General features: G+C 37.6%; 7 protein-coding genes across 7 annotated transcripts; 2 read left to right on the top strand and 5 right to left on the bottom strand.

Annotated features, from left to right (window-relative positions):
• Positions 1-285: 285 nt before the first annotated feature.
• On the top strand, positions 286-2,757 carry BNI4 (Bni4p; the record flags this gene model as incomplete). The annotated part of the gene is made up of 1 exon (XM_453938.1): positions 286-2,757. The coding sequence occupies one exon, from the start codon at positions 286-288 to the stop codon at positions 2,755-2,757; it is 2,472 nt and encodes an 823-aa protein (XP_453938.1).
• Positions 2,758-3,073: 316 nt separating this feature from the next.
• On the top strand, positions 3,074-3,967 carry CSL4 (exosome non-catalytic core subunit CSL4; the record flags this gene model as incomplete). The annotated part of the gene is made up of 1 exon (XM_453937.1): positions 3,074-3,967. One exon carries the CDS (start codon positions 3,074-3,076, stop codon positions 3,965-3,967), a length of 894 nt encoding a protein of 297 aa, XP_453937.1.
• A 2,052-nt stretch (positions 3,968-6,019) lies between these two features.
• ELA1 (elongin A) lies at positions 6,020-6,964 on the bottom strand (the record flags this gene model as incomplete). Its single annotated transcript, XM_453934.1, has 1 exon — positions 6,020-6,964. The coding sequence occupies one exon, from the start codon at positions 6,962-6,964 to the stop codon at positions 6,020-6,022; it is 945 nt and encodes a 314-aa protein (XP_453934.1).
• Positions 6,965-7,370: 406 nt separating this feature from the next.
• On the bottom strand, positions 7,371-8,540 carry URE2 (glutathione peroxidase; the record flags this gene model as incomplete). Its single annotated transcript, XM_453933.1, has 1 exon — positions 7,371-8,540. The coding sequence occupies one exon, from the start codon at positions 8,538-8,540 to the stop codon at positions 7,371-7,373; it is 1,170 nt and encodes a 389-aa protein (XP_453933.1).
• Positions 8,541-9,127: 587 nt separating this feature from the next.
• On the bottom strand, positions 9,128-10,990 carry JJJ1 (Jjj1p; the record flags this gene model as incomplete). Its single annotated transcript, XM_453932.1, has 1 exon — positions 9,128-10,990. One exon carries the CDS (start codon positions 10,988-10,990, stop codon positions 9,128-9,130), a length of 1,863 nt encoding a protein of 620 aa, XP_453932.1.
• A 247-nt stretch (positions 10,991-11,237) lies between these two features.
• Positions 11,238-13,502, bottom strand: CNM67 (Cnm67p; the record flags this gene model as incomplete). The annotated part of the gene is made up of 1 exon (XM_453931.1): positions 11,238-13,502. One exon carries the CDS (start codon positions 13,500-13,502, stop codon positions 11,238-11,240), a length of 2,265 nt encoding a protein of 754 aa, XP_453931.1.
• Positions 13,503-13,914: 412 nt separating this feature from the next.
• SQS1 (Sqs1p) lies at positions 13,915-16,137 on the bottom strand (the record flags this gene model as incomplete). Its single annotated transcript, XM_453930.1, has 1 exon — positions 13,915-16,137. One exon carries the CDS (start codon positions 16,135-16,137, stop codon positions 13,915-13,917), a length of 2,223 nt encoding a protein of 740 aa, XP_453930.1.
• Positions 16,138-16,193: the final 56 nt, after the last annotated feature.

Below are 16,193 nucleotides of genomic sequence, written 5' to 3'. Positions count from 1 at the left end.
TAAATCAAAGCACTATCGATTTTAATACGCGATCAGTATTGGGTCTCCAATACTAAACATAGTTCCGAATCGAACAGGTAAGACGATTGTCAAAGGTCCAAAGCGTTCAAACAAGAAATCTGCTTGGAATCGCATTTGCACCCTTATCGCACCTGATTCATATAATTCTTTAAATCATTCGTGATACTAGGATCAATAAGGAATCAATCAATCATTAGTTTTAGCAGTGAAGAAGAAAGTTGGATAGGTTCATTTCCAAGAGAAAGCACTTTTAAAGCACAAGAGATGACAACACCTGTTGTGGATCCTCAACCACAAATGAACAATGAAGTGGATAGTAACTTCTACGTTGGACAAAAAATCAATACCTTACAGCATGCGAGATCTTTAAGAAACTCGGTAATAATTAGAGACACCTCTGCAAACTCTATCAACTCCATAAACAGCAACATTCCATTAAATTCAAACGAACAGCGAACCGGCATAATACAAATGACATCATCACCCTCCTTAAGTGCACTTGCCGGTATTCTAAATGAAAAAACGAAGCAAGCTGATATGATGGTGAGAAAGCTATCAACTAATTTTGTAGCTGACACGATCAAAGAAGAAACGGAAGAGCCCGCCGAGGGAAATTTGGAACAGAATTCTTCAAATATTGCTGAATCTGGCTCCCCAAATTTGATAGATCTAGCAGATAACGACGAAGCAATCATTTTTAAACACCCAATACCGTTAAATCCTTCCGTTGAACAGCCTGATTTCTTAACTACTCCCAAAGTTCAACAACAGACCAAAGAAAACAGTGCCGAACCTTTAATTAACGATCAGTCTTCAAATTCTTTTAAAAGTGAAGTTAGAAGCTTAAAGAGCGACAATGAAACCGATTCGCAGTATACTATTCCTACCATCAAGTCAGCAAATGAATGTGCCGACGAAGACCCACACACGTTAATACTAGAACAAAAACCAAATATTGATGAACCTCTCACGCCAACAGTTTCATTAATGCAGGAAACTGTTTCATTAGAAATCCAGAAGAATACGCCAGTACTACAAAGATTGGATTCTAACGTAAAGGGTGGACAAGATATTGATACAAGCAAATCAAAACGAAGAAGAAGCCTGCTCAATTTTTGGAGGAAGCCAAAGCAGTCTACGGAGAAACAAATGTCAACATCGAAGAGTTTTAGTTTGGCGTCAAAAAAAGGCCAATCTAATGAAGACTTGAAAGGGCCTGGCACTAAGAGGTCACTTAGTAGCAGCAGTATCTTCACCACCTTTAGGAAGAATAAGAACAATGACAGCAATGCTGTTAAAAAGAGTGATAATGTGGTCGTGGAACGACATACAGAATCCCAGATCCTTCCAAAGAACAATACACGACCACAGAAGGTCTTCCAAAAGCGTAAGCCAACGCCCCTAAATTTTGTGAAAGATGTGCCTGAATTAACTACAGAGGATAAATTCCCAAGAGATGTTTTTCCAAAGTCACTCGACGTATCAGAGGTTGAGTCAATTGTCTCTCTTGAAAGGTCCAGATCTATGAAATCAAATCAACGAAACTCAATGTCTTCTCTACGTACCAGATCATTGAGTGATCACATTTCACTCAATGCCAAAATGGAAGGAATGTTCATTACCGAAGCTACAAGAACATCTTTCGCAACCCCGGATTTAACGAAATCTCCGGTGAGCAGTATTCTGCGCAGCGGAAAGTTTGAAACTACGTCTGATGAAAAAATATCCGCCAGTTCTGATTTGGACAATAGTCATGGTACTCGAAGTGCAAGTTTCACAATTTCACCACAACAGAGAGATTTTTCTTTTGGTTCCATAGAGCAAAAGTTAAACGAGCTGACAATGGAATCTGATCAAGAAGATCAACTAGAAAAACCATTGGTGCAGAATAAGGCAACTAAATCTAGTCTTGAAGATTCAGATAATGAAGACAACGAATTAATCTCAGATATCATGGAATTTGCAAGTATAATAGACTTTGGACAAGATATCGAGTTAAATTTTGATCTCTATTCTGACAATCGTTCACACTATGAAACTCTAAATCCGGTCAAAGAATCTGTGAAAAACTCTCTATCCAAGCCCAGCTTCAATACTGAGACAGAAAACTCATTTCTTGTGGAACTTACTAACTCCCCAGAAATTAAGACAAACAGTTCAGTACTCAACCAAAAACAGACTGGTTTGGATGATCAGAAACACATATCAAGTACTATAAAAACAAGAGACACATCACCAGAAAATGTTAGCAGTAGCAACCAAAACACTTTTTCTGATAGCAGTTTATATTTTGATAATTATGATGAGGAAGATTTTGAGAACGAAGATTTTAATGGCATACATGCAGTAAAAGAATCCCCAAAGATCAACGCATTTTTACCAGATATCACAACATCGATGAGCAGGCCTATATCGATGTCTTTTAGGGGTTTGAAAGCGCCACAATTCAACAGTACCATGGAACTTTCAGGGCTTACGGGACTTGAACATATCTCAGATCAGATGTCGAAGAAATCGGAAGAAAGATCTAGCTATGCAGCAAAACTTGTTAAGTTTTCCTCTCAAATAGTCCTTTATGAGACCTATGGTGAACTTGAGTATGATAGGCATCCTGATTCGGCAACATGCAATCAACTTACTCCTCAATTGGCCCAAATGATAAAGGACGAGCTGAATGAGCTTAAAGCAGAAATGGACATTCACGAAGATTCTATGTGCAACACTCACTTCTTTTAGTAGACCTATAAATACATGTAATCATAGTAGTTAAATCATTTACCATGCGTTTCTATGTTTCCCTTTATATGGATTCAAATCGTGCACGTAGCTTTCGTGTTGAGCCCGCTTTGAAAGCTTTGGTAATATTACCCTACTATTTGAAAATAATTCTAACTTGTCTTCAACATCTCCCAAATTTTGAAAATTGTTTCACTCATTATGAAAATGATAAAAAAAGAGCTGCTTTATGCGATGAGCTAACAGTAATACCAAACTAGCTTAAATATGGCCTGTAAGATAATAAGAGTGTTTGATAACAGTAAGGTTTGTCTATATGCATCGTTATAAAATGAAGCCTTTTAAAAATTTCCCCCAGACTGTTATACCCGGTGATCTTATATGTCCAATATTTGATGTTGATGATGATAACAAGCAAGAAGTGGTAATACGCTTCCTAACGGGCACTGGCTGTAAACAGGAGAATTTTAGAGTTAACGGCAAGAACGTTGATATTATCGTAGCCACATTAAAAGGTTCTGTATCTGTGGAAGAAGTTCCAGCAGATATTATCGAAGACGACGATCAAGAAGACTCAGAGAATACGACGTTTGTAGAATCTCATGAGACCACCGGAGGGGATGCAAGCTCTGGCAATAGTAGAGTTATAAAAAGTTTCAAAGTATCAGTATCAAATCCTAGCAAGTTTGCTAGCAAGTATGTTGATGACCAGTTTGTCAATAACCTTCCGCAAGAGGGCGATATCGTACTGGCGAGGGTGACCAGAATCAGTTTGCAAAGAATAACAGTTGAGATTTTAGCAGTTGAGAATTCGCCCTTGCCGATCGACTCTGGTGTCGGAAGCAATGGGACTGGCATAATTGCTGCTGCTGGTGGATCTGGTGCGTCTACGTTTTCCGTTTCGCAAGTGTCCGCGGATTTGGGAGAAACTTTTAGGGGCATAATTAGATCCCAAGATGTAAGGGCCACTGATAGAGATAGAGTAAAAGTTATGGAAAGTTTTAAACCTGGGGATATAATACGTGCTCAAGTGCTCTCACTTGGCGATGGTACCCATTACTATTTAACTACAGCAAGGAATGACTTGGGCGTGGTGTTCGCTAAGTCTTCTAACGGAGCTGGAGAACAGATGTATGCAATTGATTGGCAGACAATGATTTCACCAAAGACCGGAGTCGCTGAGAAACGAAAATGTGCAAAGCCCTTCTAATATAGTCGGAACACAACAAGCTTTTTGTTCAAGTCTATAGGTACCTTCACATACATACATTTACAACTTTCATTTACATTTACATTAGTTTCGTATTAGGCTTCACGCATATTGGGAATATTGAGGAAGTTTCTACTAAGATCATTGTGAATTCAACGCCTGAATATCATATGTTATTATCAGAAAAGTTAGTTGGACTTTTAGTTGATTGGGAATTTCAACTCATCGTGGTCACCTCTTAAATCATATTCACTCAGTCCAACTTTTTTTCCGAACTTCTCAAATCTTTGTAGATAATGCTTTCTCTTCTTCTCTGCAATTTGAGTTAGGACAGGCCAATAGGCTTCATGATTATATTTGAAGTCGAGGTTACCACCATAAAGCGTCTCGAGTTGATCAGGTGGCACATAATTTGGAAATGGTTCATCAAAAACCAATTTTTCACGAGTCAACGGATCAATAAAAGGATGGATGAGCTTCAAAAAGGTCCACGCAAGCCACGGGATATTAGTTAATAATGCTTTCCCTAATCTTTCTGGATAATGTGTTTGTAAAATGTGTAAAACCTCTTTACCGGTCCCTAAAGGAGGAATCTTTGAGTTACCTTGAACCTTTGGAACATCAGGATAATCTTTGAAATCTATCAACAAAGCCAATGAATCTTGCCCAGGAGGCATGAAATCAATAACACGTTCAAGCATATATACAAGGTGCTGGACTTGTCTATGGGAGGTTGCTGTGTTTTGCCTACCAGGCTTTAAGTACAATATAGGCCTTGAATCGTTATCGAAACCCAAAACAACTTCCTTCCCAGTCAGAGCCTCCGGTGATACAGTGTCAGCAGTTACAAATCACCATTTTCTTCTCCAAAACTACTTATTCCAAATTCTCTTCTCCAAGCAAGAGAGAGTACAATTCTATCGATACAATCTTGCGTATTCCACTTGGTGGCCCTTAAATATCTCATAAAACATTCTCTACTCAACCAAGCTTTTTCCAAATCAGTCAATGGTTTCATCTCATTGTCACTATGATTTTTTTTCTCTTTAGTTGGAATTAGTAAATCAGTATCAGTGAAATGTGAAAATACAGTGTTATATTTCTTCAATTGTTCGTCTTCTAAAACGATTGGTTCAGGGTGTTTCACTGCGTCTGGAGGTGATTCGATCGGAACCTCGATCTTTACCCATTTGCTAGTGTCAACTTTTTCTTCAACCTTTTGCTTTCTTCTGAACATAATGAATGTAAAACAGTAGTAGCGATGTTAATCCTATTCTGATTCTATCTTATTCTGCGGATGTTTGATTCTATTGATCAATAATCCTATTCAATCAGATTTGCACACCAAAAAAAAAAAACGTATAAGATCTTTATATTTTCACTGTACCCCTGAAAGGTATATTTGGCTCTCCTGCGTGTTTAGCTTTAAGTGTACCTGTTCAATATTTATCCAAAATTCAAATATCTAGCCTGAATGCAACCTCATTAAATAAACTATCTTCTAATAATTAATTTTACATTTATATATATATACGCCAAATTAAAGATACGTAGTTTCCGCGCATTAATACTCTTACAAATTCATTAACCTCGTAAACCCGTAAAAAATCAGATTTTGAACATTTGACGTTTTTTTTTTACTTTTTGTTCCCATCGCATCGCTTGGGCCGAAACAATTTCGCGATTAAGAAGCCATCCGATAGTTGTCATCACGATAAACTACATGATCGCATTAATAAGATCTGGACAGTGACCGGAAAGGCTGCAGAGTGTACAGTGCAAGAAGCAGATTGCTCTATATCTGAAACTGTTCATATACAGTGTAAAACTCTGTACGCTGAGCTCTGTCTTTAGTAGATGATGCATTTCTCCGAAAAAAAGCTGTTTACATATATGATATACTATCAGATAGCAACTTGTGGCCAATCCGAGAATGAACATGTTAAATATTGTTACAACAACAATTCTAAAAAATGTGATTAAGCGCTAGTTCTTCCATCTACTTTACTTGAAACAGATAATGCATTCCAGGCGGCTGTAATTGACGAGCATCTACCGCTGATGGATGTATATGTTACAGCTACCTGATGAAGAGACGCTAGATGTTCCGAACAACCGAGATTTCTTCCTTTTAGGAGGATCTTCAATTGGTCTCTTCTGTGGCAGGGAATGCTGTGCAATCATTGTAGTTTTCTTATCTGCTTCAGCCGATGCTGACTGATTTTCTTTCTGTGGAATCGACACTGGTTGAGGGCGAACATTATCAGTTACATCATTACAGCGTGTACTAGAAGGAGATACACCCGCTTGTCCCCCAAATGCAAGCCTTTCCACTACTCTTTTCTCTATATTTACTATATTTTTCTTGAAATGCTGTCGCCTCTTTTGAGACTCCCTTAAAGAATCAACAAATACTTTAGATTTGGATTCTAAAAACTTGTTCCTAAGCCTACTGGAAACGCCAGAAACAGGCTCAACCATTGCAGTGATCTGAATCTTATTTTTCTCTTGTTGAATCCTTTTTGTTGTTTCTCTTACCTTGGCAGCGATTCTTTTATCCTTCTCTAAAATCTCTTCCCTCATTTTTTCATAAACTAGTCGACAAGGAACCCGATAAAGGCCTCTATCGTTCTTTGTCACTATTGGTCGTACAAAATTCTTTAGCGTCTCCGTATCAATATTTTTGTATGTACTTGTGCCTGTGTAGTTCGTTATCACACGTTTAAAATATTGAAGTATCTCATTCTTCTTGTTTGTGTATTGATAACTAAACGTTGGATCGACGTCTCTTCTGATTAAATCGCACCAGATTTCATCGTCTTCAAAGATAATCAAGGGATTAGTCTGTTCTAATTTCGTGAGTTGATCCACTTTCAATTTAGATAAGACACTTTTAATTAGCCTATAGGGAATATAACTGATGTCTTCAATTAAAGTGTGATGTCGAAGTAATGTGATGACACATATTTCCTCTAATGTAAGCAAACGTCCACTCATACTGAAACCATGTGGATTATTTAAATATATTGGAATTTGTTTTCTGCGGTTTATGGCTAAACACTACGCTGATAATTCATGTCTCCGTAACCTCTTCCATCGACAGTTCTGCTTCGAAACGTAGAGCAAGCGAGTGATTCCCTAGCCAAAGTCAACTTTTTATTTTTATATATCTAAAAATGAAAAAAAAAAAAAAGGTATGAAGGATGTTCACGGAAACATTTACCTGAAAGGCATGCAGGGGCACAGTACTCCACAACATTCCTCAACTAATTGTAAATGTGTCTAATACTACCTTGATGCTCTCAAGACTACGGGTATTGTGTATGAATATAAATGACAGAGATTGTTACATTTTCAAGCGAGGTTATCATTGTATTCATGAATCTATATGAGGCTATATAATCTACTCTCCGCGTAATGCTTTAATAACTGCCGGTCTTCTCATCATGTGTTTAGTCCATTTGTAGACTTCTGGGAATTCGACTTTGATGTTAATTCCGATTCTATCCACAACATTATTCCATGGTACAAATGATAAATCTGCCACAGTGATTTTGTCACCAACAAGCCATACAGGATAATCAAAGAATCTACTTTGAGATAAAGGAGTAGTACCTGCGCTGTAGGCAGCCGCATTCTCTGAATCTAGATCCATGATCAAGGCTTCTCTTCTTTCGGCCAATGCCATTTCCACCACACCATATACTCTTCTAACCTCGTCGGTATACCGATCAACAGCACTCTTTACCTTTTGGGAATGGAAGTATCTGAAATGCAATGCCTGTCCAATCATAGGAGCGTGACCTGATGTTTGAAAGAACAACCACGCATTTATTTGAGCTTGATCTGCAAGACTGTCAGACCAAAGCAATGGATTGCCTGTTTCCTTGTAGTGCTTATTTACAACGTGGAGAATTATTGCACCTGATTCCCAAATCGATAAGTTTTCCATGTTATGATCAATGAGGGCAGGGACTCGAGCATTCGGATTTATGGCAACAAATTCAGGTGCCCTATGCTCTCCAAGGTTGAAATCTAAAAAGATTGTGTTGTAATGCATATTTAATTCGCTTAATACAATTGCCACTTTGAACCCATTCGGTGCCGATCTATGCGAGAATAGAGTGTAACCTTCCATAGGTTGATTCTGAAAAAACTTAGTAATTCTAGAGCTGTCAATCGGATTTGGACCCTGATACATCGCTTGCTGTTGTGACTGTCCTATTGGCATGTGGTCTTGCTGTACATGTTGGTGTTGAACCTGATGTACTTGCTGTTGTTGCTGATGTGCTTGTTGCTGTGCCTGTTGCTGTTGCGCTTGCTGCAGTTGTTGCATATGTAACTGTTGTTGCTGTGCTTGTTGTTGTAGATGTTCTTGCTGTTGCTGCTGAGCGTTATAAGCGTTAATGGAACCTTGGTTCGCTTCTTCCAATAACTGTTGCTGATTGAAATCAATGGAAATATTACTCTGATCAGTGGTGGTGTTACTGTTGCCCAGATTCACTTGACGAAGCGCCGAAGATAGATTGGAGATGGTGTTCCCTGGTCCACCATTTTGCATATCTTGTTGCATTTCGCTTTCAAAATTGTATCCTCTTTCTTATGAATACTCTTGCGATGCCAAAAAGGAAGACGAAACTCTCTGTTCAAAAGTAAACTCTCTGCTAGCTCTGAAACGCTATACTAAATATGAAATAATTCGCTACAGCTGATTTTGTACCGTTATCAACCACACTAGATTTGTAATCGGTCAGATACTTCCCATATGAACGAATGAAAGCGTTCCGAAGTTTATCTATGTCAGCCAAATTTAACATTCAGCTCCATTATTTTTTCTTCTATTGTTTTTTTAGCTTTTCACCATTCTGGTCATTTTCATTTCCAATTCTTCGGTGGGTCTGTCTGCGTGTGCATCGGTATTGTAACGAGAACTTCCGACGAGAAAAAAAAAGGAAAACTTTTCTTAGATAAGTCACCAAGGAAAGGCGTTGTCGTTACGTACGTATCCGGGTAAGAAAGTCTCAGCTAGAGCGAAGTACTGCTAACTCCAGTGGATGGACGCTCTGAGCATACGTCTAACGCATGGCAAGCGAGGACCAGTTTATGTAATTGCTATCTACATAGAAAATATGGATAAGGTTGTGATATTGACATTCTTTTTTACTTACTGTTGTTCCTGATATTCCGCTTCTTGGATCCTTTCTTATTAGTCGACAGTGGGGCTGCATGGTTTGTGGAATCTAAGTGCTTGAACATTTTGTTTCGAGTATCAAACTTAACACCACATGTTGAGCATATGAAACTATCAATGTCTGCCGAAATTTTATTCTCGGCATTGTTCCCGGAAGTGGTGTTTGAATCTATTTGTGTTGTTGAGTTCGTCTGCTTTTTTCTGCTTTTATTTTTTTTACCATTGTTCTTCTTTTTAGGTTCCCATGAAGTATCTGCGTTGTCTTTCTTCAAGGATTCTAGAAGCATTGCTAAATCATCCTTGGGCTCTGTGTCTTTATTTTGATTTTCATTCTTGGAAACTTGAGTAGCATTATTTGTTTCTACCTTTTGTGATATATTTTCATCTACTTCATCGTCAATGATATATTCAACATCTGAAATCTGTTTATCATCTTCAGAAGTTTCTAACATAAAATTGTTTATATTCGACTCAGTTGAGTTCAATGCGTCAAGATCTTCGTCAATTTTTTTCAATTCCGCATCTATATCAGAAAATGAAAATGTGTCGCTTTCCTCGATTTCTTCAAATTCATCAGGGGAGGATAGATGTATGCTTCCACTAGTTTCATTATCTGAATAGGTTTCTGATGCTGACTTGAATTCATCCACATCAGATATGTTGTCTAGCCCAAGTGCGATACTCTCCTGTTTCATTTCCCATTGTAGTTGACGCAGCAGTTTCCTGTGCAGTTTTGTATTGGTATGATTCTCTAGTTGTTTCTCGGACTTAAAATTCTTGTTACAGATAAAACATTCATAGATTAGAACATCCTCAAGGTCATTATTGATATGATGCTCGCCATCCGTTGGCGCTTTCTTTTGATCTTTGGATAGGTAATATTCGTCAATCTCCTGTAATCGGTTGTGATCAATAGTTTGCCAGTCTTGCAAAGCAAAATCTGCCTGTTTTTTTGACATTTCTACGTCTTTGTCCTTGCTTATTTGGCTTTTCAAGGCATTTTGGAGTCTTAACTTCTTTTCTTCTTCTTGCTTTCTCGCTCCTTCTTTCATTCTTTTGTCAAATTTCTTGATGAAAGTGACGAATCTCTTTACAGTCTTATTATATTCACTGCGAGCTTGAGTTCTAAGCTTCTCATTCCTCTTATTAATTTCCCTTTTCGTCCTCCTATCGTAGTTCCTTGAATACATGTATTCATCCTTCCAACTAAAAGATTTAACGGTACTAAAATTGCCCCATTTCTTGTAGAATACTTTTACTTCCTGATAACTTGTACCCGAATAGCCAAAAGTTGGCAGAAGTAAATTTGATTCCTTGTATTTTTCCATAGAATTAACATATCCGATGGAAACAATATCGGCATCCACAGTATCATCGACAACATCTTTGAACGCTGCCATTCCAAGTTTTCGTCCATTTCTTACCTCATCGCCTGCTAATTTTGCGAATATTTTACCACCAATCTGATATAACCCTGCTGGAGAATCATCGATTCGACTGTACATTCCACCGTCAAAGAATTTCAATAGTTCTTCAGTTGTTACTCCTGTCACTGAGCTATCCACAACGTTAGAGCCATCAGAATCGTAAGCATCATCTATTGAATCATTTAAGATTTGGTCCTTGTGTGCATCGTACCACGCTCTTTCTTGGGCATCTGATAATACTTCGTATGCAGCTCTTATTTGGGCAAATACTTCTGTAGCCTCTTCTATATTGTTTCTGTTCTTATCAGGATGGTACAATAATGCTTTTTTACGGTACGCTCGTTTTAGATCGGTATCGGTTGCATCTGATTTGACATCAAGAAGGTCATAATAACATGTCTTCATCTCTATTAGCTTTGGAATCTGACTATTACGAATTGCGCTATTGAATCGTTGATGTGGTTCTTATACTCTGTATTGTTTAAATGCTTTTTCATGAAGTCTTCGCGTATCTATCTTACAGAATTTCCCGTTGTATTGTTCAATGAAAGTGAAAAATAATTAAGTAAATGATAATAATATAGAAAATGTGAAGTGTCAAATTTTACCATGACAAAATGCTAAAAATGAAGTTTGAAAACATTGAAACTAACTACACAAGTAACTTTTCGCTAACTGACTTGTATAAATCTTTTAAACACTGTTCTAACGGATGCTGTATTTCTTTTGCATTCCTATGGGTCCAATAGTTCTCAAGAGCCTTTTTAGTAAACGTCTTGAAATCGATTTCCTGGTGGAATAGCAAGTTATGCACTTTGTTCGCAAAATGGAATAACATAGTTTTTTCATAACGCAACATAATGTTTACTAACGGAAGTTTAGAGGACAACTTGGAGTAGGATATATCAAGGATTGCAACAATATTTTTGATTGTATTTTGACACTCGACAAGATTTAGGTTATCAATCGTATCCAATTCTAAGTTTTCATAAGATTCCTTATTCATGTGTGTATGTATTTTCATTAGTGTATCTGGTGTAATTTTGTCAGCCGCGTTTCCTTTTACCTTTTCATATGATTTTCGTATTTTTGATAGAGAACTCTCCAAATGTGAAATGGTGGATTTCATATTGGCCGAGAGTTCCTTTTCTTTCTGAAGCGAAGCTGATTCAGTCTTCAATTTCATTAGAATTGTTGCTACTTCATCATTGACAACATTCATCTTTTCCAATAATTTTAGGTTTTGTTCAGTTAGATCTTTGAAAGCATTTTCCTTTGCAGTTATTTCGGAGGAGCAAATTTGAGATTTCAAAGAAGTTACTTCCGAAGTCAATTGATCACGTAAGGATATAAGTTCCTCTCTTGACTGTTGAACATCAGTTACTTTGTCCAAGAGTTCAGTAATTTTTGAATTCTTATCCCCTACTTCTTTTTCCAAATATGATATACGGCTTGACTTTTCTTCCAAAGTTGGTTTTAAATCTCTCTCCACCAAGTTTTTCAATGACGTAAATGATTCTTCCTCGTTCTCAGTCTTGTATCCAATTATATGTTGAGACTTGAGCCACTTTTCGCAAGTTTCTTGTGATTTTTTTCTACCAATCTGGGATATTAGAAACTCACCAACCTTGACCTTGAATAGAGTGAAGTTTGCGATATATTGGAGTAAAACAGAGTTCTCATTATTTGCTGTGGCTAATTTGGATTTCAAATCCGAAACCTCCGCTTCAACTGTTAGTTTTGATTCTAGCTTACTGTTTAGTTGTTCCACTAGAGTTTTCGATTCCAAAAGTTGTAAAGACAATTGTTCCTGCTCAGCATCAGCGCTTTTCAATTTAGCCGTGAGATCATTTATTGTGCTATCTCTAGACTTCACAACATCTGATAAACTATTTAGCCTTTCTTCCATGTCTTCTTGGAGCTTCTGCATGGATGCTTTTTCTACAAGACCAGCTTGTAATTCTTTTGTGGACTTCAATTCAGCCTTCAACTTTTTAACTGTAACTGTATGGGACTTTTCCTTCTTCAGTAATTCATCAGTTAAATTCTGTATCTTAGTTTGAAACTCTTTCTCAGTTTTTTGTGCTCGAATCTTTGCTTCATCGACGGAATTGATCAGATCATTATATTCTCTCTTTAATTGAGCGAGTTCTTTATCCTTTTTGTTTGAAGAGTCTTTTAAAACACGTAACTCCTGTTCTTGTTCATTTCTTACTCTATTTATACCATCTAGTTCCTCTTTGAATTTTGTTAGCTCATCTCTAAGTTCTGTGGTTTTGAGTTCTGTTGTTGTTGGTGGATCATGATCATTTAACGACTGCTTTCGAGAATCTTGGAATTTTTCTTTCAGCAGATCCTTAGGTTGAGACGTAGAAGAGTTTTTTCCATTAACGTTATGCTGTTTAATTTTTGATAGTGGAGTTGATTGAACCAGCAGGTGTTCTTCAATGGTTGTGCCTTTAGGATTTGGCATATACGGCATCGCAGACACTTGTGCTGCAGAATCATGAAATTGCATTTGCTTATTCAATTTGGGATATTCGACCGATGTTATCCTCCGCTCACTCAGGTTAGATTCTGATGCTTTATTCAGATCTTGTTCCTTCAATATTGGTGAATCAACCTGCACTCTTCCTTCGCTCTTTGAATCCTGCACATTGTTCTCATTCTCAAACGAGCTATCATTTTTTGGGATGATTACACCTCTCGCTTTATCGTACTGTTCCGCTTGAGCAAGTAACTTGTTCTTTCCGACTAGTCTGTCCATAAAATCATGAAATTTGAGCGGAGATTGAGAAGATTGCTTATCGACCGTTAAATCAAATTCACTATCTGTATAATCAAACTTTTCTTCTTGTTTGGCGTCTGTTTGGTTTCCAATGAAAGATCCTCTTCTTTTTCCTGTTGGAGAAAGCATTGCGGACTCAATGTCTCAGTATGTGGCTGTGCTTAATATTCGACGAACTGCTCTAGTTTTCAAGCAATCTTTTATTAATATCGATTGCTGCTCATCTATGTTTGTTTACGTTTTATTTTTTTGGTACTTTTATCATGGCATTGTTAAAAATCGTGTTTGTGGTTAATATAATAAAACGACATCAATCTAAAAATTAGTTTTTGGGATCGGACAAAACGCTCCCAGGGTTTTCACCGAACATAACTTTTGAAGATACGGCATACGTGCACGCTTTTCTAGATATTGTTAAAAAAATAGACCATACTGGCCAAGGGCATTCAATTATACTCTATATGTATATGTAGTTATACACTTATCAAGAAACACAGTCTTTCAACAGCGTTGTCGAACAAGACAATGCAGTATTTTACCGTCATTGTTGATTTTCAGAGGTATGGCGTAAACCTGATTTGTTCTTCTTCACCTTGGCCAAGATTGGTTCGTTAATTCCTTGATTACCGTGGGCACCGAGCCCTTGTCCGATATTCCATCCTAGCTTTTCAAGCATTCTTCTTCCAATATTGTCAATCCCAATTTCTGGTGCATCTTCACCCACAATTTGCCCTTCACTAATATTGAAGTTTTCTTTAGAAACTTTCAAGCGAACAGTACGGTTGAACGTGGATTGTGTGTCAGTCGGAGCTTTTTGATCTATTCTCATAAATACAGGTCGTTTTCTGAGTAATTGGCTGATAATGTGATATGCTGGTTTATTGAACCTTGTCTTTTTGGTTTTCTCAACGTAAACCTTGGTCGATTTTCCTTTACCAATATTGGAAGCCTTCATAAAATAATTGTATGCAAATTTGCCGATGATTTTGTTACCGTGGGGATCCAAAGGTGGGAATGTAATGGATTGACGATCGTTACGGTAAAACGCATCAAATTCGTCTTTTATATTTTGAATGTGTAGACCGTAAGGATATTTCATTAAAAGATCTGTAGAGCTTGCATGTGACTGAGACAAGAAATCTTCTTTTGCTCTTCTTTTTTTGGTTTTGTTTATTTGTCTTGTGGCAAACTTATTTTGAAGCATGAGCTTGATGTCTTCGTCCATTCCTGCTGTTTGATCGAATATTAAATGCTTGTTTCTTCCTTTCCCCCTAATATCCAATGAAGTAGTATGGTATTCAATTTTTCGCTGCTTATTGTATTTTAGAGCGTAAGACACGAGATCATCAAGATCTTCACCGAGATCATCTTCGGCGAAAGGTTCGCATTGATCCGCAGTAGAATCATCACTGTCATCATCATCAAAGGGGATATCAGCATATTCCTCTGGCTCTTCCTCTTCTTCAATGAATGACTTGTGTAGATGTTTGTAATAAGCTCTAAATCGGTGTTCAGGTAAGCCCATTTCGGCAATTATTTCATTCATCATTTCATCATCTACCCATCTAGGCTCACTATCTCCGTATATTTCATGACATGAGACATGATAAGAATGAGTCCCAGCTCCGATTCGAATATTGGAAACAAACACTTTTCCTATCGAACCTTCAAAATCATCCTCACAGAATCCAAATGATTCATCGCCAGAGCTATTATCAGAATTTCCTTGTGATATATCTTTTGTTGTAAGTGATGCAGTGATTGTTTTCCCGGGAATTTCTTCAATTGTTAACGACTTCATTGAACTATCAAACTGTTCGATCGTACCACCTGTTGTTATTAGTTCCTCCGAGGATTCAAATTCATAATCTGAACTTATACTAAAACTCTGTTCAACGTCATTTCCATTCTCATCAAAGTCATCATCCGAGTCATAATTTTGTACATTCTCCATCACATTTTGAATATAGCTGTGAAATGGATGGTATGAACTCTTTGGTTTATCAACTTCAATAGAGCCAGACCCCCCGTCTTTGAGATTAAGTTCCACATTGCCTACCCTCAATGTCGGTTGAAATTCGGTACAGTCATTAAGCTTTAATGACCGTTCCTGTACATCAACATCTACAGTTTTAATATAATTATCAGCAGTCTTTTCTTCTCCTTCCATATCTACATAGAACAATTCAGCGTCGTTCGCTGAACTGTTTGATTCCGAATCTCCATTTTCAGAAACCACATTATCAGATCGTATCTTGACAGTTGTGTTTTTACTTGGAATTTCCTGAGTATCAACGTCTTGTTGTTCATCTTCACCATCTTGCTCTTCCTCCCTCAGGGATACGCTTTGCGAGGAGTTGTAACCGTCAGAGTTTGGCTCGTCAAAATGTTGATTCTTTTTCACCAATTTTAATATTAGGTCATGAGAAGGATCATAGAGTTCTTTTGCTTTGATAAACTCCACGGGACGTTTTCTTGATGGCAACCTGCCAGTATCGAGTTCATCAGCTTCCGTCAATCTTCCAGGCCTAAATCCACCAGATCTTAATGAACTCTTTTTTGCAGTGGATCCAAAGTAATAATCTTCAACTTGATGTGGATTCATCAGGTCACCACCTCCTAGTAACAACTCGGATCTATTCCTGTTGATACTGGTACCTCCCCTATGATTCTTTCTTTGCCTTGATTCACCATGTGGCTTGGATTTCTTGCTTTTTGACTTCCCACCACCTCTGGCATTATAATGTTTATGCCTCTTTGCCATTATCACGATGACCTACTGCTTCAAATTCCTAGCAGCTGCAACAAGGGGTGTACCAG

Source organism: Kluyveromyces lactis, assembly GCF_000002515.2.
Source record: "Kluyveromyces lactis strain NRRL Y-1140 chromosome D complete sequence".
NCBI classification, from domain to species: Eukaryota; Fungi; Ascomycota; class Saccharomycetes; order Saccharomycetales; family Saccharomycetaceae; genus Kluyveromyces; species Kluyveromyces lactis.
This window is presented reverse-complemented; position numbering and strand designations above follow the sequence as displayed.